The sequence below is a fragment of the Saccostrea cucullata genome, unplaced genomic scaffold (genome assembly GCF_032062105.1).
Source record: "Saccostrea cucullata isolate Sc308-1 unplaced genomic scaffold, CSIRO_AGI_Scuc_v1 ctg648, whole genome shotgun sequence".
Lineage (NCBI taxonomy): Eukaryota > Metazoa > Mollusca > Bivalvia > Ostreida > Ostreidae > Saccostrea > Saccostrea cuccullata.
Window position 1 is genome coordinate 152702 of NW_026923300.1, and position 20107 is coordinate 172808.

Here is a 20107-nt window from a genome sequence, read left to right on the forward strand (position 1 = left end):
CGTATATTGTTTTTGTCCTGTCTGTCTGTTTGTTTGTCTGCAAACTTTAACCTTCGCCATAACTTTTGAACCATAAAAGATGGAGATTTCATATTTGATATGCATACTCCACTAATTAAGTTCTTTCAAATGACACCAAATTCAATGGACTTGTGACCTTGACTGTGACCTATATGCTAAAATAGCTTTTTATCTGCAAAATTTAACCTTCGCCATAACTTAAACCATGAAAGATAGAGACTTCATATTTGGTATGCATACTCCTCTAATTAAGCTCTTTCAAATGACACCAAGGTCAATGACCCTGCCACCTTGACTGTGACCTGTATGCTAAAAATAGTTTTTTCGTACGTTTGCCATAACTTTCGAACCATGGAAGATAGAGACTGCATATTTAGTATGCATATTCCACCAATTTATCTCTTTCAAATGACACCAAGGTCAATGAATTTGTGAACTTGACTGTGACCTTTATGCTTAAACTAGTTTTTTCGTACCTTTGCCATACCTTTTGAACCACAAGAGATAGAGACTTCATATTTGGTATCCATACTTTACTAATCAATTTCTTTCAAATGACACCAAGGTCAATGACCCTGACTGTGACATATATGCTAAAAATAGCTTTTTTAGAATTTTGTGGCCGCCGGGCGCATAGTGTTTCACAAACACATCTTGTTTTAATTCAATTTAAATTTCTTTAAAGGGTTACTTTAAAGGAGAAAAAAACAGCCTGATGTGAATATAAATAAATCCTCTTTGAAATCCAAGGATATGTTGTATTCAGCAAACTGAAGCTGGTTAACTGGTTACTGAGAAGTGGGTGTTCAAAATTTAAAAGCATGTAGCTACAAAGAAAACCAGAAGTATCTGACGAGACTGTAGCTCTACTGGTTTACTCATGTAACATAGGAAAAGTAGAATTTGGACTTGAAACTTTGCAACAGGCATAAATAGAATAATGATCTCAAGTCATACTGAAATAAAATGAAAACTGTAGAAGTAGTATTTTGAAAAATTGTTTACAGACAAACAGATGGACAGACAGCTAGACAGACAGACACTCTAAAATTACATAAACTCTTCTGGTCTCTGAGCAGTTAAGCTAAATACAGCAAACACTTCAATCGAAATCAACCACATCTTTATTCATATAAATAGCTCATCTGAACTAAAATAAGTTTTTGTTTTTTCCGTTATATTATCTCTATGAACACACTATCTGTCTGGGTCCACTCAGTACCAGAAGGTTGGCTTATATTCACGTTCCTCTTTTATCCCCATCTGATCCATTATATCCTGTTCAAACGTCTTTAACTTTGGTTTAAAGGTCACTAAGTTTACTTCATTTTTGTCTGTATCTTTATCTTTGTTGACTGAAAAAAAGGAAGTAAAATTTCTTAAAAAGGGTGTTTTATCAAACACACATCATTTTTTTTAAAACATTGATTTCATTTGGAACTGGTTACACCTCTCTAAAAATATATTATAAATTGACAATACAAGGAAGTATAAAAGTTAACAGGTACATATGTAAGAAAACGCCTTACATTTTTTATGCCTCCTATGAGAAATATCAGCCTGATAGTGCAGTGAAAAATAACCTGAAACACATATCTGCAGTTTTGTCGAATATGTCATTTAATTCAATGACATAAAATAAAATGTATAACAAATCATTAAGGGGGATTACCTAATATTAAACAATACAGGTTACATGTACATAGGTGAAAGGTACAAGTGTGATCCCCCTGAGACTGACTAGAAATTTACATGCAGTGAACATATCAGATTACATGTAAATATGCATAAAATATAACATAAATGAGTAAATCCTTGGAGTTTTTTTTTTTTTCAATGCACTACCAGGCTAACAAAAATGGCACAACAAAATCAAGGATTTTGATTATGTTACTCTGTCAAGAAAAGCAAAGGTTGCGATTTCGCAATGAAAGGTTATATGATAATTGCGCTGCGATAAAGGCGCATATCCTGCAGACTGCACAGGGATATGCGGAATTATCCTAAGGTGTAAAATATAATATATATTTCTCATAGCGGCATAAATTGAATTATCTGTGATGATATTGTTTCTTCCAACTCTTAATCTCTATGAAGATGATTTATCACTGATAACATCTAGAAAATACTTCTTTATAAATTTTTATCATTTTCACTGTCCAAGGAAACTATTATATACATGTATGCTTATTTTTACACAACTTACTAGAATATGAATTTATAGCAATCTCATCCCCCTCTGTTTTTTGTTCTTCATTGATGGGAACAGGAATAACACGGCCAGATTTCTTGGAAACTCGAACCCTCGTTCCGTCCTCCAGATACCGCCATAAAATATCTGTAGGTGACCTAAATAAAAATGATGTCTTTAACCTTGAACTGCGACAAATCTATCTAATACCATACATGTACTTTATTAGCTTATTGTAGTAAAAGGCCACAGTGTGAGCATGTATAAATACATGTACAAGGGTTTTCCTAACACTCTGTGGAACCCCCCCCCTTTTTAAAATAAAAAATCCAGTTTGGTTTGAGCTCTTCGTTATTTTCCATGAATGGATAGTTGCAATTTACATTGAAAACTGTGTTTCTGAAATTATGCACAAATTATGCCTCCTGTACCTCTACCCAGGTAAGCACTGAGAAAATTTTGAATAGTTTTAGTTTCATAAATAAAAGTGTAGCCCTTCTGAAAATCAATCCGACACCTAATTTATTGCGCTATTGAAGCTTTTGTAGAGTCATGATCTTAAATATTATAGTAAACCTGCGTAACTTAAAAAAATAAAATGATTATTAATTTGTGCTCTGTAACTTCAAAATAATTCGTTATTATTAATTTTCCAATAGATACCACACTTAATAAAGCAGGTAAGACGATGAACTTACTTGTCTGTAGGATCAACCAATTTAACTTCATCAGGAAGTTTTAGTGGAACCATCCTACTAAAGGTCTGTCCATTCATTACTTCATATCTCTACAACAAGAAATCATCAACACCATTTTTAAACCTTAGATTCATAATTCATAAATAAAAAAAAATATTGGTAAGATAAATAATATTTATTTAAAGTTGGGTTAGTCAACAAGAAATATCAGCTCTGAAGAGCTTATTTCCAACTACTATGGTTGTAACATATCTTTTTTATGGTAAAAAGAGTTCCTTACAACCAACATTCCTTGTATTAGGGAGATGAGTACAATGTAGGCTTACTGTATTTTACTGTATTATGTATAAAGTTGAAACTAAAATGCTCCTGTCCATGTCTTAAATCATATTCAAAATTATGATTTGAACAAACTTGAATCTACACTACATGAGGATGCTTCCACATGAGTTTCATCTTTCCTGGGCCAATGGTTCTGGAGAAGATTTTTTAAAGATTTTTCCTATATTTTCCTATGTTAAACTTTGATCAGCCATTGTGGCCTGCCCTACCCCCGGGGGTCTTGATTTGAACAAATTTGAGTCTACACTACTTGAGGATGTTTCCACATGAGTTTTATCTTTCTTTGCCCAATGGTTCTGGAGAAGAAGATTTTTAAAGATTTTTCCTATATATTCCTATTTAAAACTTTGATCAGCCATTGCGACCCGCCCTACCCCCGGGGGTCATGATTTGTATAAACTTGAATCTACACTACATGAGAATGCTTCCATACAAGTTTCATCTTTCCTGGGCCAATGGTTCAATCAACAACAAAAAAACATCCAGATTAATAAAACTTACAACATTCATGTTCTCCACAATGACTTCGTTGACATCTCTAAACACTTCGGCTACTACTCCAATTTTACCTTTATCTTTTCCAACCATACAGATCACCTGACAATAAAATGAAGGAAAATATTAACAAAACTTTATAAGATGTTTTTTATGAACATACTGCAAGAAAATAAGCAATATACAATGAAGAGGATATTAACATACATAACAAGAAAAATGATATTTGTAAGAAGTATGCTAAGATATTTTCCTAAATTCCTCTCAAACTAACAGATTCCTTATCTATAGTCTACACATACAAAAATATTTTAATCATTTTTTAAGCTATTAAATCATTTACCAATTCTTTGTTGACAGTCAATAAATGAATTAAATTAAACTTGCCATGTCCTTTTCAAATATGTAGGGTTCATAATATGGTGTCATAAGAGGTTTCTTATGGCCATAGTGTATAGAATTTAATCTCAGTTCTGTCGGGTGAGTGGGTCCATATTTAGTAAAACGCCAATCTTTTTCCCACTCTCTCCAGCCTCTTAATGGTTTACATTTACCCTGTCCAATTGTTTGTCTGACCAGTCGATGTACAAATCTGTCCCAGTAGTCAGTTCGTCTGAGTAGATTTAAGGTTAATTTCATTTTCTCTGTTAAGAAAATATTTAAGAACAATAACATTTTAGTGGATATCTGCAATACTGGCTAGTAAAATGCTTTAGTTAGAAAGTTCATACCCATTGCATAAGAAATATAAGAGCGTTTCTTAAAGATGTTAAAAGATAAAATCAGTTTGATATGAATAACATATTCCTAGAATATTAAACAGCTAAATGTAAATATTTTCAATTTACTGTCATGAATACATGGCATTTTGCAACAAGTTTTTGATGGTCAGTCATTCGGTGACGATTGTAACAGCACTAGTTAGCATCATTTCCAAGTTTGATTTATTCTATACATAGTCTAAGACATTTGGTTTGGTGTCCTTACTAACTCTTTAACTATAAATTTAATATATGCATGTCATAAAATATGTGAACATTTTAAATGTAAATTTATGCCAAAGTTGTGGAGGAAGTTGACTTTGTTTTCAAAAATTAACCAAGTGTGATGTATTTGTTGACTGAGCATAAGATCATTATGTTATTGACAAAGAGCAGCCAAAAAAAAAGCTACTGATGATGATTACTCCTATTTCAAAGTGATCGATGTCTAGGTGGACATTTGAAACGTAAATGCTAGATACAAGTTCCTAACAATGCTGATCATAAAAAGAGAAAATGGTCTAATATGGAACATAGTTTTAAAACCTAGGTATCAATATACATGTATTTTGATATAAAATGCAAAAGATGATACCTTTAGTTCTGTAAGGCAGACTATAAAAACTTCGCAAGATAACAAGGCCATGTGCTGGTAATTGTGGTATCAATTAGACGGGTACACTTAAGTGTATATCATCAAAATGTACACAAAGAATGCTTAAATGACAATTTTAGATATACCTAACTGATTTAAATGATAAATAAACGATTTCTTCTAACATATATCATCCAAATCTCATTATCTTGTTGTTTGACCAGCGACAAACTCAGAAACACATGTAGGAAATGCTATAAGCATATTAAATGTGGAAGGAAGTATAGTAATATTAATATTTCCGGATATTTCGTATTTGATAATTTTCACGAATATGTGATATGTGATTTAGTTTATGACATGTATAACACAGATTAAGGTGAATTTGTGTATTTAGAATTGATTTGATAACACATGACTCACATACCACCCGCCGAAAACATAATGTTCTGGCCCCGCAACATTCAGTTGAGTCTGCATGCATGGCAGCGAATGCCATGAATGCTATAGCCATATATTTTTCATATTTATATGAACAAACTTTTCTTAGACCCTTACATTAATCGTTCCCTTATAAAAGTGAAAAAAGAATATCCCATACCACGGAGAACACCAGTACAGTTCGTTACTACAGATACTGTAATGTTACGAGATGCCCATACCCAGAGGTGTCTTTCATGTAGTAGGCATACTGCAATATAACGCAAGAATACATGATGTCGTTCCTTGTAGTAAACTCGGAGACACCCAGATAGTATCATTTTATTGATACTTAACCATAAAAAAAAACTTACCATGATGTACTTCTTAACTTTAGCGTAAATACAAAATGTTTAAAACGTTGATAATTTTTAAATGACTGATAATCTGGATTTCGTTCGTCCGTGTGAATGATTCTAAATGAAGACAATTCTTTGATTGGATATAATCAAAAACAAACACAAGATGCCAAATAGTGCGATTTGGAGAACACTTCGATTTGTTTTTAGTGTGAAAATTGTGCTTATTTTTCTGGAGCACATCCTTAAACTGTCCGCTCATTTGAAGAGAGTGTTGACTGCGCAGACCCTGAAGCGATCCTTAGCAGCTGGATCTCTTATTTACCTATATCTCTGTGCTCTTTTCTTATTCCACAGCAACAGAATTTCTGTGCTACACCGAAATGATCAATTGAAAATTTCATCAAAAAGTGTTCTTACTACAAATCAAGGAGACTTACATGGTAGGTCAGATTTTGTTTTGAACGATAAGAAATCAGTGCGCACACAACTTAGTTACTTGCAACCAAATTTTTCAATAGAACTTGATCCTGTGAACCTTTGGATCGAAACTAGGAGTAAACTGTGCAATGGTAATTTCATCGGTTACAGAAACTTGTTCGCCCACTTGAAGCACGTGCAACTAAATCCCCGACGTTCATTTGGAAAAAAGGGCGGGGAAACTTTAGAAAAGGTCATAGGTCAACCAGAAAAGTACGAGTATCTGAGCCTAGAGAAAGGTTATTTCAAATTAAGTTGTCAAGGCCGACGAATTGTGTATGATTTTTATAAAAAAGATCACTTGAAGCTCTGGCTCTCGGCTGTCAAAGCGACCACGGACAACGACATCGTACGTCCAAAGAATAATAATTTCACAATTGCAGTAACTCGGTACGAATATGCAAATTTGTATCATGTTATGACAGACTGGTTCAATGCATTTCTGATGCTTTTGATTTTTAAAAAGGAGCCTGAATCAACTTCGATTCTTTTGATTGATAGCCATCCTGTTGGTGGTTTGGATAGTGTTTGGACTACGCTTTTTGGTCACGTGACCCGGGCAGGTCACATGACAGAAATCACTACATATAAAGATATGGTATGGAGCATAACTGGATATAATAGTCTGTTAAATCAACATTCTTTGCCCCACGTACCATATCTAGAAGAATTCCGAGAATTTTTCCTTAGTGGATACGGTATTAAAGACAGCAGAAAATTAAACTGTCAAAAATTGTCTATTTTATTCATATGGCGGAAAGATTATGTTTCTCACCCAAGAAATCCTAAGGGAATGATCAAGCGAAAGATAAGGAATGAAATGGAGTTACAAAGAGCCGTTCAACAAGTTTTCCCGTACTACAATGTCACAGGTGTGCAGATCGATTCACTTCCTATGTCGGAGCAACTTCATCTGATCGCCAACACTGACATACTGGTGGGGATGCACGGGGCGGGGCTGTCCTTCACCCTCCTTCTCCCCAGACATGCGTCACTCATAGAACTCTTCCCCCGATACCTCTCTACTAAGAACAACCATTTTAGAGCTATGGCAAAGTGGAGAAATCTTCATTATCTAAGATGGCAAAACAGGAACCCACAAAACGAGTTTCCAAATTTTTACACTTATATACCAATTGATGTAGTAGTGGATAAAGTCAACCAGACTGTAAATTATAAATGTGAAAACTGGATGCGGTCTTGATAGTTATTTAAACTTCTAGAAATTTGTAAATTCTTTATATTTTATGTAGTAGATGAATAAGGTTAAAAATGATGATAAATTAACCAATTAATTTACACAATTCATTGAAAAAATAATTACCTTTATACGGATACAGTTTCAAAGAATGTTTTTTTTTTTTGCATCAACAATTTGATATTTTAATGTAGCATTTTCTCCTGTATAATCAGAATACACTTTATATGATCAAATAATGTCTTGTCTTTCAAGGTAATTGCTTTCCGATTGACAGAAACTTTTCAAATACAAGTGTATGTAAATTAATTTCTTCTCAAATGAGGAAGAAAGTGAAAACATTCTTCATTCGAAGGCAAATATAAACATTTTTTAACAATTTCATGCTATGGATATATTTTATTAACTATTCATACAAAAAAAACCAATAATTTCATTTTATTTTATTCTCGTTCCTCTTATATGAAACAAAAATTATTTTAAAAAAAAATTAACAAAAGAAAACATTCCATTCATTTGCATACCCGTAGTAAATTAAAACAAGATAAGTTTGTGAAACACTGATGCCCCCATATGGCAGCTTATAGCTTTTAAAATGCAAGTCAAATCCAAGGTCCAGGTCCAAATTGTTGGTCTTGTCACAAGGAATACAACTGCTGTGAAATATGAAAGCTCTAGTTTTAACTGTCCAAAAGGTTTGACCAAGGTTAAAGTATTTCAAAGGAGTGGTTCAAACTTCAATTCATTGAAAGCTCTTGTCAGAATGAATACACATTTGAAATATGAAGTCCTGACACCAACTGTTTAAAAGTTATGGCCTAACTTGAAGATTGGAAATTCTTTTGTAAAAGTGGACCAAACGCAAAGGTCATGGTCAAGGGGTCAAATTGGGTGGTACCTTAAGAAAGGTATTGTCACATGAAATACATCTGTGAAATATGACAGCCAATGATAGCCCGACCCACTTCAAAGTTATTGGCAAGGTTAAAGTTTTTGCGGACAAACAGACGGTCAGGGCAAAAACAATTTAACCCCAAATCGACATAAAATAAAATCATGAACTCTTGGTCTTTAACCTATAGAGTAAAAATAAATGGACCAATCATGGACAACAGTGGGGAAAACAGAAATGGGTAAAACCTTTATTCAACGTTTAACAATCATAAAAAAAAAACATCTGTATATCGTAAAAGTGAATCAATAAATATTGTCCACGGATTTTTTTTCTCGATCAGAATTTATTGCAACAGGAGCAAATCAGTCTGGATATCAATATTGACCACGTGGTCATCAAATTGAAAGTGTTCATGCCCAACCCATTGCTTTATTTTACTAGAGGAAACATATATTACATTTTGAACATAAAACAAATCAGCAGAAGAACAGAACACAATATAGTCAAAATATATCAGTATATAAAAAATTCTTAAAGAGGACAGACCGAAAACTTAAATGTCAAAATAAACAACATATATCAACAAAAACAATGAAATAATACATGTACTGAGTAATTAAAATCAGGAAAACTGAACTTTGATCCTTGATGGTTAACATGTACTTATGCATGTGTCAGATTTGTAAGTTCTTCACTATACTGATTGCAGAATACTGCACATCATAACAAACAAAAGATGTTTTCTTTTGTTTTAGACACATAACAAAGTTATCTGAAAGCTGATGGAAAATGACATCACTTCCGTACGTACTTTTTTGGATAACCAATCTCTTGATAGCCACCATTCTGGCATTCTACTTTTGTCTCTTTAAAAAAAAAAAAAACAAAATTACAGTAAATACCCGGTGAGCGCTATTATTCAGCTTGAAAATGAAAAAAATCTACCATGTAGACGTATCATACTGTTTTCTATAAAAAATCAAACTATGCCACAATTGCCTTTGAGAATATAAAAAAACAATTCTACCATTGTCAGACAGAAAATAAAACATTGGTATTAAATTTGCAACAAACAATTTAACTTCACTTGACATTCTCTGATATATAATTGTCTTTCTCTTTGAATATTAAACTATAAAAAACATTTCTTAAGATTCTTTTCAAATGAGAAAAAGTTCATACCGTAGAATGAATAAGAATATTTCCATAGTGATGTAATTGAAATATAAAAAAAAAATACAGCAAACTGTTTTGCCAAAAATGATGTTGAATGACAAAAATATGTGGCAAGTGATCAGAAAAAAATAATGTAAATATGAGAAATGAATTTTATTCCTGAGAATTTCGTGAGGTACATGAACTACAACGCTTCAGGCCTGCATATTTATCATGAAAAACAAAATTAATATCAATCTGTTTTAATAAACAAAACAAATGTCTATTACAAAGGTTACAAAATCACATCTTATACTCAGTTTACCATCTTTTTCATCCATAGACACGTATTCAGTACTTTGGCATTTTGCACTATCTGCTTTTCCAGATTTTTTCAGCTGAGTGCTACCAAAATATAGAAAGAAAAAACATTATGTTCACGGACTATAATAAAAGGGTAACAACTAAAGTCCATTCAGTTTTCAAGAATTACCTTTTTGAACTGCTTGACTTCAGGCAACCTGCAAAAAGTGATTTAAAAGAATTACAAGTGTTATGAATAATCCAATGGAATGAATGTTATCATGATATTTACTGAGCATGTCATTTTGGATATTAATAAATATGCCAATATTAATTGCCAGTTTATCAAATTTATTTAACTGTATGTTTTTGAGTTGCCCCTGATTCACCCAGTATCATTCGTTGCAGAACGAGCTCGTACCTTTTGTCTGTTCGTCCATTGCCAAGTATTCATTGCTTCGTCTTGGATTTGGTGAACAATTTTCGTTCATGGGTACACAACTAAACAGCACAGTAGTAAAAATAAAACAATGAATGCAAAAGTTATTACAATGATCATCTGGCAAAACTATTTGGAAAAATATTAAATATTGATCTTAAGGTGAAGCCAACTGATTTCTTGGTAGTTAAAAAATTATATATACATGCACTAGGAAATGTACAACATAATATTTAATATACATACCCATTTGTGTGACATGTGCCATCATCTGAAATATGATTTAATAACAGAATACATTTATGGGGTTAGATTTTATGATAAATTGGTATTTTTTTTATTGTAAACGACATGAAAGAAATTAAAAAAAAAAAATTAGAAATACAATACAGAGCGGTATATCACAAACTGTAGACTTATATCCAGTCACATCAATCCTTACTTTGGTTTTGACGAGTACTCAGTTTAATGATATCCGGGTCATCCACACTTGCATATTCATTCCCTTCCAAGCTAGCATAAAGATTCACAACAAATGAATTATAGGCATACTTTATCTATTTCAGGAAATAAAAAAATCTGAAGTATATCCTCATCAAAAACTTGAAATTAGAACGCTACATTCTCACGTAAATGTGGATGAGTCAATATCAATTTCTATTCAAACAATGAAATTTTTCACGTTTTTGACATTTTATTAATATGAAATATTTTACTACAGGATAAAAATATGAATGCTTTCAATATAAAAAAAAATAATTATAAAGTCCTTTTTAAAATAATCTTTTTTGTAGCAAAAATATAAATGAATAAATAATGAATACAATCTTAACAAAAATTTACCGATAATATACTTTCGATAACTATAGTAAACACTTTAATACGTTGAATTACTATGAAACTTTACTCTAGAACTTATTTTGAGCTTTCAATGCTTAAAATCACCCAAGATCGACAACAGTGATGTTAAATTCGGAAATAATATGTGAATATACCAGCAAAAGAAAGTTCTATACAATAATTATTAAGGTAAAGATTATTTCAATTTGAATGAAGGAGGAAAGAAAAAAAAATATTTTGATTTCAGAAAATAGAATATTATTTGTAAACAATATAAAGTTACATGATGATGTGTTAGGAGAAGTATTTTCTAAGTATTTTGATTATTGTTGGAGTCCCTTACAGTTAAGTATTTTAGTGTTTTCTCATTCAGATCTCACGTGAAATGTTCAAAAAGGAAAAGAAAATTGAATAATTATTAAACTTACTTCACATGACATGATGCTAAGTGAATTAAAGTGTACAATTAGATTACAATTAAAAATAGCAGTGATATACATGTATACTTTACATATCATATTGCAAGAAAATCAGCTTTCCACAACGAAAATTAAGTAAATATATTCCATATACTAGTATGTACATGTTACGTCGAAAATCTCTCTTCCATGATCGACCAGTTGCAAAACTGTTGTGTTACATTTGTTTCCTAAGAGTGTGGAATTTTGAATTTTTAGTAATCTCCTTACTTTTTATTTGCTTAATGATTCCAGCTTGACGTTATGGTGCTGGAATTGTCTATCATAGGAAAACAAACCAACATTTACCACGTTGATAACTAAAAGCACTGAGTACTTACTCGATCCAAGTAATGGTGAATTCGGGGAATTCATGCAATTAGGTGTCAAGTACGTGTTAACCGAAAGCTGAGCGTCTCTAAAGTAGAGGAAAAATAAAATATGTATGTATTTAAATTACTATAGGTATATTTCATAGATAGTGCAATCCATTTCATTCCTTTGTAATACTTAGATTTATTTGGAATGAAGTTGCTTTTTGCACAACTAATGTTTGTTTATTGTGTCACTTTAATCAGATAAAATTTGCTACCTTAACGTTATTATTAGGATATGCAAAATATAGCGACATTGAAGACCAGTTGTAGCTAGCTAAGAGGATCGAATTATTTGTTAATTTAAGGGATGGCGTTATTTATGAATAATAGTATTATTACACAATAATAATGAAATGATACCAATAAATGATCATCTGCATTAAAAATATATACAATGATTTTTACTTTTTTCTAAAAAGTTTGATCAGTAATATTCATGAATATGTATATAAATAAAATGGATTTCAATTGACAAAAAAGTATTTGTATAAATTAAACATATGTTTTAAAAAGAGTTTTTTTAATGTGCATCTGGAATACTCAATTCTTCTTCATGTATATAAATTGAATTACGTTACCTTAAGTTGCATGCATTTTCTGAGGTTTCTAATTCTGCAATTTTACAGAAACACGAATAAAATATCTCTATAAACAACAATGTGAAAAAGTGCATTCAATTTCATACAATTTAAACAAAAGTAATTTTGGCATACTGCCAACCTTATTTGCTGATACATATCTATCTAGGACAGCTTATAAAACCATGAAAATTACATATACTCAAGGAAAATCAATTAAAGCTTATATAATATATTGATTTCCATTATGATTCTAAGTTTCATGGTACTGAATAATAATAAAATTTATATTTTCTTTCATAACTGCATGATTATGTAATATCCAATAAAATTTCATGCATATAAATAAAGATATTTGTTTGTTTCAACTCAATATTAAATCAAATATCCACAAAAAGCTAAGTTTCTATGGTTGTTAACATTAAAAAAAAAAAAAATAAACTAAGTGTTTACCGCTGTTAAGTCTCTGCATCGAATAACTGTTTCTTCCCAAGGCAATCTGTCTGTTTGGGAAAAGGATATATATACAGAAAAGTACAGAAATATGATGTTGAAAGAAGTGTCTTAGGTATATATCATTTTGAAGATTGAAGCAATATTGTTTTTAATATCAAGGAGCATTCTGTTACAATCGAGAATGTCATATCGCGTATATGAGTAATACAAAGTTTAAAGTTTATTAAAAACAATGGACAATTTTTACAAAAAATGTTAGTTTTCTTTATAAATATCAAATAATAATTTCTCAAGGTATTAAAAGTAATACTTTATTTCAAATTAAATTTCCCATTATTTTTATCAATTAAAAAAGTTTTAAACCAAACCTTTCCAGGAAGGGAGTATTTTTACCTGAATAAATAAACAATAAAACAGCATTAATGTCAGATAAGTTCACTTTTAATAAATGTGAGATAAAATTTTAATTAGTTTGTATTAGATTGATTGATTGATTGTATATTGTTTAACGTCCCTCTCGAGAATTTTTCACTCATGTGGAGACGTCACCGTATGCCGTTGAAGGGCTTCAAATTTAGACCTATACTCGGCACTCAGGACCATTGAGCAGTGAGGGTTCTTTAACGTGCCAACGCCTACCGTGACACGGGACCTACGTTTTAAAGGTCATATCCGAAAGACTCGTGACTTTCACTTCTAGTGCCGAGCGCTTGGCGATGGAACAGTCACTACCTATGCTTACGTCTCAGGTATAACGCGCCGCCGTGAACGAGAATCGAACCCGGGCCTCCCGATCACGAAGCGAACGCTCTACCTGATTGTATTACAAGCAAATAATATCATTACGTTTTCTTCTCCTTCGATGATTTACGGCAATCAGAACTAACATCAAAATGAACAAAAGTCCTATTCCACCAACCACAGTGAGAGCAACAAAGGTTGTGTCTGACATCGGCCTCTGATTGGCTGAAACGATTTATTATGCAAATTCATGTAATGGATACATTTTGATGTAATTGTAATAACATTTCAAAGAAAATTATATTCTTTTTTAAAGTACAAATTTAACAAAGATTTAGAGGCTATAACTCACTTGGCGAATATAACGATACTGATAAAGTGAATAGAATATGAGTTAAAGATCACCATACCTTGTAAAGCTCTGGAAAGAATGCTGCCCATTTTAATTTTAAATGTGGAACTGCAGTTTTTCCCGAGGACATTTGTTGTGCATAATTGAAGAATATAAACTTTGGACATAGAAAGGTTTGTCAATCGATATTCATATATTTTTGCATTTTGTCCTGGAACTCTGAAGATGTCTTGGATTCCGGTGTCATTTTTTAGAATGACTTCGTACTTCATGTCAATATCAGGATACTTTGTCTCCCATTCAAGTAAAGCAAAACCTTCGAATGCGTTGAAATGGATATGGAAAGGTTTACTAGGAAAATCTGCAAAACGTTATTATAAAAGATCTTATAATAAGAAATATCCTTCTAAAATTTTAATTTACATACAAAATAGCTTAGAATTGTAAAACTCTTACCGTGTCCTTTTGCCAAAAACGTATGAGTTACGTTCCCCATCGCATTTTTAGCGATTAATTGGTATATTGTGCGAAACCTGTTTTCTATTTTGCCGAAGTCCAAATCCACGATAATTCCATCGATTTTGACTATTTTGTTATAAATGTCCACACGCACTGGTCCCTTTGCCTCCGTTTTGTTGATCTTGTTAACTTCTTGTCCCTCTAGGACAATGATTGAGGACTGAGGTGCCGGATGTCCGACTAATTCAAACTTTAACTTAAATCTCCTCCCAACTTGGCCATAGTATTCAGGTTTCGGATCAAGGATTCGTGGAATAGCTTTGGTTTCCAATTCAAATATAGACAGTAAATATAGACAAAAAATATATATATAGACAGTTTAATCCATTAAAGGTATATGTGTTATACTCTAAAAGCTTAAATGACTACTTTTGACTATAAATTACCTTTTATGAGCACATCCAACTGAGCAGTTTGATTAATCTTTCCTTCTAAATTTGGAACTCCATTCCCCATCGAACACGTGTAACATCCGGTGTCATTATAACTAACCTTTATAAGAAAGTGACAAAACTCATCAAATTTTAAACAAAGAAACTTATACAATTATAACATTTCTAATTTTTACTTTGTTAAAATGCTCACAGAGTTCAAGGTAAGAGTAAATCTATTGTCATCTGGGTTGACAAGAGAATCATCAGAATCTAGTTCTCTTATCAACTGGTTCTCGCGCCAGTGTTGCCAGTGCAGATTACTGTAGTTTCTTGGAAACCCATCCACTACGATGTCACAGAAAAGTGTCACGGTGTCCGTTCCTTCGTCCACCGTGGTGTCGTTACTGGATCTTAGTGTTGGTGGATCTGAAAGGTAATGCTTAATTTACAATGACTGTTAATGGATCCGACGGTATTGTACTGCATAATGAAGATTTAGGTTAAGGTCTCCAACCAATTTTTAATTCAATGAAAATAGATAATTATGACGACATACTTGTACAATTTGCACGTGACTGGGACTGTTCATAGTTAGTTCCACCTTCAAAAACTATCCGATTATACTTATTATTTAAAAAGTTATTTATTTTCATTACAAGTCACTAAATTCTAGTAGCAGTGAGCACCTAGAAATTCCATTTTACTTACACTCGACAATTAAGGTGACTGTTGCTAATGTGGAGTAAATCCCTTTATAGTTAACGGTCACGGTGCAGGTGTAATTTCCTGCAGAAGTTCTAGAGACATTCTGGAAACTCAAAAGTAATGGTTTGTTTTGGTCTGACCATTTTATAACTGAATTGTCGTGTTTCCACGAGACATTGGATATTGGGGCACCAGTGAATGTACATGGAATGGATAAATTGGCACCTTCCCTGATGATGTAGTTAGTTTTCTGTAGAGTTGTAACAGGTTCATCTATCAAAAATGGGAAGAAAAATATTTTTGCAAAGAAAACAATCAAATGTAGTATTGCTCACACATAAAAACACATTTTTGTCCATGACCCTGTACGTTGTCAAACAAGAAAGTAATTGGGGCCGTCGTTCAACTAAGCATTACTCTCGTCTTCTAAAATCTGCGCTCTTTGTAAAAGTTAATTTATCAATTCGATTAAATAAAGATCAAGCTGATGAAGTCAAGACTAAAAATTCTTCAGAAAATTGTTTTTTAAAGCACTTGTACAATTGTAAATTATACTACCGGGTTGTAAAATAACTGTGGTTTTTCCATGCTCCTCCTCTTTCGTTGATGTCGTGCTATTGGTGTAAGTATAATTACAGCCCCATGTTGTTCTGTCCACCGGTTTCAGGATCCCGTATGTTAGTGTGTCTCCATGGCAAGCTATGCTGTAGTTCTTCCGCCTGTCTGATGGAACTCCACAATGTCCGCCATTAAATATGGCAAACTTGAAGCCATGTTCTCCAGGGATATGAAGAGTAGCTGCTTCCCAATACGACGGAAATGTACAGTTAAAGAAGAACGGTTTTCCATAAGTCACATTAGAAATCGGTGATGGATCAACCAAGACAAGAAGATCTATGAAGTAATGTTAAAATGTTAATTTAGTATAGAGTAACAGTTCATAACAATATTGTTATTGCTTAAAATAAAATGTACATGTACATGATTGTGTTTATTTGTCAACATGATGATGATTTCATTTTCTAATGTCATTAACAAGTGTATTTAAAGAAACTCGTTAACATAAATTGAATTTTTAAAAAAGTGCATAACTTCCTGTGACATTAAAACAAAATACTGAATATTGAACAGAGACAGGAAGATGATTTATTATTTAAAAAAACAAAAAAAACTTTTCTAATGGAATTTGGAACGACTTCCACTAGTTATTAAATAGCATGGATTCATATATATAGTTATATATATAACATTTTAGACTTGCTTGTTTATCGAAATAATATTACCAAATCATAATGATTTTAATACTGAACAATTATTTAATAAACCTTTTAATGACATATATAGATACGTTAATAAAGAGAATTGGCTCTCATGGTTGATTGTCTTTTTTAAAACCGTTTTTCCATACTTTTTCTACTGCATGTATTATTTAGCTATGTGGAATTTTCCTGTGACTTTTTTCTTCTTTACGCAGTCGACACACATTACGAGACTAAACAACAGTTTGTTCTCGTAAAACACTGATTAATATTTTCAAGACACAGGTTTTCGTCCAGTATCCTGATATTTCTTTTGGATATCTTAGAGTTTTTTTTACTAGTTAAAAGATACAATAAAGTGTAGGAAACTTACGGACATGTTCCGGAAAAAATAGCAGCAGGAAAAATCCAAAAACGGTCACCATCTTCCTACAGGAGAAAGGAAAATTCAACAAGAAGAGGATTGTTTTTCTACCAGGCTCAAACAAACTCGTTTTTTTTTTATAATAATCGTAAAAACACTCAAAGAAGTACATGTAAATAGGCAAGAGCTGCAGTTTAGAATTCTTCAATGATCAACGTATAAAGTTGTGATGTTTGAATTAACAGGGTGGAAGGGTATATGATTTTCATAACATGTGAAACAATTATCGTGTTGAACAAGTATATTTAATCTCTACCATTAGATAAGTATTCAATATAGGAACATACCCCCACAAAATAAGAGCGAAGTACAGGAAAGATCTACGGATTAACCTATGTTTAGTTATTTACATTTGTCATTCTAATTAAAAAAAATCCTTTTATCCCCTTTTCTGGGGAAATCATATACAAATTTTGGAAAAGGACATGTTTTGTTCTTATACAATGATATTGAGTCAAACTATAATCAAATTTCCGTCCAATCCTCGATGGGATACTAACAGAAATAAATTTCAGACTTAAAAAAAATAACTTCATGGTAGTGATAGTGTACGCAACGGGACGTTAAAACTGTTGGTGTAATCATAATACACACATCAATATACTCTTTAATTAAATTGTCATTTTTTAAAACTACATCGGGAAATGCTGAGTGAAGGATTTCCGAGCGATTCCACACATTTTTTTAATTTATATTTCTATTTATTTAACATAAATCTGTTAAGTAATATCCACTTATACTTTTTAAACATTTTAAATAGAATTACGTTAACCCTGCGGAAAGCATATCAAATATAACAAGCTAATTTACTATTTAGCTTCACAAAAATATACAAGAATAAAAATCTTTGGCACTGTGGGAATCATCCAACGATTTATAGCGGTTCCAATTGATTACAGTAAAATAATTCAAAGCTGAAGTTTTAAGGTCCAAATATAGAGTATATAGAGTGCTTAACTATAAATACTCCCGATTTGTATGGTTTCCATTACTTCTGAACATCATAACCGTTCGTTAATTATAATTAATTTTCATTCATAATTATCGATATTTAAATTTAAATTTTCGATAATGTACCATCGGATAAGTAATAAATTATAAAACTGTTTTTGTGCACTATACATACTTCATTTCAAGGTCTAAGATCTCTACTAATATTTGGATCCAGAAACGAAGAATAAAAAGCTCCTATTAACCATCTTGGATAAAGAAATGCAAAATTAATACACATGTAGACCTATGTAGGTTTTTCATTTTACAGAAGTTAATAAATAACTTATTTTACATATACAATAGAAGTTTATGAAATTCTAGGTACATGTAATCTATAAACTTTTTCTCGTATTCCTCGCATGTTTGAAAATATTCATTTTAAATCATTACCATGTTTGTATCCATGTAAAACGATTATTGACCACAGAAGCTAAGCTACTGTAAGGGTCGGTCTGGACCAGAATGGCAGTAAAAGTGTCCGAATTAAGGACAAACAAAATGAAAGAAAGAGCAATCTAACAAGAATAAAGACAAATCAACAAACCAGAGTCATTAAAATGTCTTCTGAACATTGCTAATTTTTTACTTTTTAACTACATGAATAAATAAAATTTACATTTGTCTCAGCTTGATTATTTTATATTTCTAGTTTGTGCACCTCTCAAAATACTTAATCGCAAGATGTTCTTAATTTTACAAATTTTTAGAATTCATTCTTTCAATTTTGCAAGTACTTGTGAATAGAGAGTAAAAACTTTTAATTAAGCATATATCAACTTTGCTATCTAATTAAATAACCACTAAAACTCCGATAAGAGAATACCTCTTCATTTCTGAGATGAAAGCATCCATAATTTCACTCCAAATCATTTGTTATTTTCATTTTAAAATATATTGAAGTTCAAAATATCCAACATATATTTTTTTTTAATATTTTAATTTCTATTTTTTAAATGTTTCTATAGAAAACCCAAGTTACTCACCGGATCTTTATATATGTTGGTCAGATATTAGATTGTGTAAGAAGGCTTGGGGTGTAGTATTTATACCAGTGAAAACGGGAAATGAAACACAAGACACAACATCAATGTCTGATAGGAAATAAACTTCCTTAAATCAAATCTTTCCCATTAGATTCCTTACTTGATCATTAAATTGTTTAACCTCTACTAACTGTAGAAGCAAAATGTTGCCTTGATATACAGTTCACATTTGACCAAGGTCAATTCTCTTGCACGAAAAAAAATTGGGCTTTCGAAAGAGTATGATTTTTTTTCTTTTTGGAGTGCAAAACTTAATTATTCAGGTCAAAGTTGAATGACCTGTTGATCTCCTCTTTAACAGTCCCCCTGGCGGTGGATAGGGCTACAGGATTCCTCTTCGTTTGTCTCCCAGTCAGTCTGTCTCTTCAGTTGTCTAACTGTCCCTCTGTCTGCCCATTGAATTTTTCGCCACCTTTTTCTGAACACTTGCAGATATTGAGCTGTTTTTGGTAATTGGGTGTATCATGATAAGTTACAGATCAAGTTTTCATTTCGTTTAGCTTCAATGATTTTTGACAGAAAAACTTTTTTTTCTTAACTTTTGAGGATTTTCCGCAATTTTTTTTAAAGAAAGAGGGCGTGTAAGGCGTGGAAAATCCCCCGCTCTGAGACAAAATGTTTCTCAATTTTCAAAAT

The 20107-nt window shown here is 31.9% G+C and overlaps 3 protein-coding genes across 5 annotated transcripts; 1 reads left to right on the plus strand and 2 right to left on the minus strand.

The window, feature by feature from the left end:
- Nucleotides 1-675: 675 nt before the first annotated feature.
- Nucleotides 676-5378, minus strand: LOC134263696 (large ribosomal subunit protein uL24m-like). 2 transcript variants are annotated; one of them, XM_062746076.1, is made up of 6 exons: nucleotides 5289-5378; nucleotides 4135-4391; nucleotides 3754-3849; nucleotides 2911-2999; nucleotides 2228-2370; nucleotides 676-1376 (listed from the first exon to the last, which is right to left on the minus strand). In XM_062746076.1, the coding sequence occupies exons 2-6, from the start codon at nucleotides 4384-4386 to the stop codon at nucleotides 1237-1239; spliced, it is 720 nt and encodes a 239-aa protein (XP_062602060.1). In that variant the 5' UTR covers nucleotides 4387-4391; nucleotides 5289-5378; the 3' UTR covers nucleotides 676-1236. The 2 variants fall into 2 exon arrangements, with proteins under 2 accessions (XP_062602060.1, XP_062602061.1); XM_062746077.1 differs by having other exon boundaries at nucleotides 5250-5356.
- Nucleotides 5379-6048: 670 nt separating this feature from the next.
- LOC134263686 (uncharacterized) lies at nucleotides 6049-7566 on the plus strand. The gene has a single exon (XM_062746054.1). The coding sequence runs from the start codon at nucleotides 6049-6051 to the stop codon at nucleotides 7564-7566; it is 1518 nt and encodes a 505-aa protein (XP_062602038.1).
- Nucleotides 7567-10107: 2541 nt separating this feature from the next.
- LOC134263697 (uncharacterized) lies at nucleotides 10108-19468 on the minus strand. 2 transcript variants are annotated; one of them, XM_062746079.1, is made up of 17 exons: nucleotides 19412-19468; nucleotides 17385-17440; nucleotides 16311-16646; nucleotides 15756-16025; nucleotides 15259-15473; nucleotides 15060-15165; nucleotides 14611-14931; nucleotides 14213-14515; nucleotides 13908-14027; nucleotides 13430-13454; nucleotides 13059-13108; nucleotides 12606-12639; nucleotides 11992-12068; nucleotides 10795-10865; nucleotides 10599-10623; nucleotides 10335-10414; nucleotides 10108-10131 (listed from the first exon to the last, which is right to left on the minus strand). In XM_062746079.1, exons 2-14 carry the CDS (start codon nucleotides 17434-17436, stop codon nucleotides 10813-10815), a joined length of 1962 nt encoding a protein of 653 aa, XP_062602063.1. In that variant the 5' UTR covers nucleotides 17437-17440; nucleotides 19412-19468; the 3' UTR covers nucleotides 10108-10131; nucleotides 10335-10414; nucleotides 10599-10623; nucleotides 10795-10812. The 2 variants fall into 2 exon arrangements, with proteins under 2 accessions (XP_062602063.1, XP_062602062.1); XM_062746078.1 differs by lacking the exon at nucleotides 19412-19468 and adding an exon at nucleotides 19252-19295.
- Nucleotides 19469-20107: the final 639 nt, after the last annotated feature.

What these genes read in the sequence shown, in the direction of transcription:
- LOC134263696 (XM_062746076.1), bottom strand. Translation starts at nt 4,386, where the DNA reads ATGAAATTAACCTTAAATCTACTCAGACGAACTGACTACTGGGACAGA. An exon ending in ACATATTTGAAAAGGACATG is followed by an intron (nt 3,850 to 4,134) that starts GCAAGTTTAATT and finishes TTTTATTGTCAG; the next exon opens with GTGATCTGTATGGTTGGAAA. An exon ending in TGCTATAAATTCATATTCTA is followed by an intron (nt 1,377 to 2,227) that starts GTAAGTTGTGTA and finishes CCTTTTTTTCAG; the next exon opens with TCAACAAAGATAAAGATACA.
- LOC134263697 (XM_062746078.1), bottom strand. Translation starts at nt 19,280, where the DNA reads ATGGATGCTTTCATCTCAGAAATGAAGAG. An exon ending in TTCATCTCAGAAATGAAGAG is followed by an intron (nt 17,441 to 19,251) that starts GTATTCTCTTAT and finishes TTTCTCCTGTAG; the next exon opens with GAAGATGGTGACCGTTTTTG. An exon ending in TCATCGAAGGAGAAGAAAAC is followed by an intron (nt 13,455 to 13,907) that starts GTAATGATATTA and finishes TTATTTATTCAG; the next exon opens with GTAAAAATACTCCCTTCCTG.
- LOC134263686 (XM_062746054.1), top strand. Translation starts at nt 6,049, where the DNA reads ATGCCAAATAGTGCGATTTGGAGAACACTTCGATTTGTTTTTAGTGTG.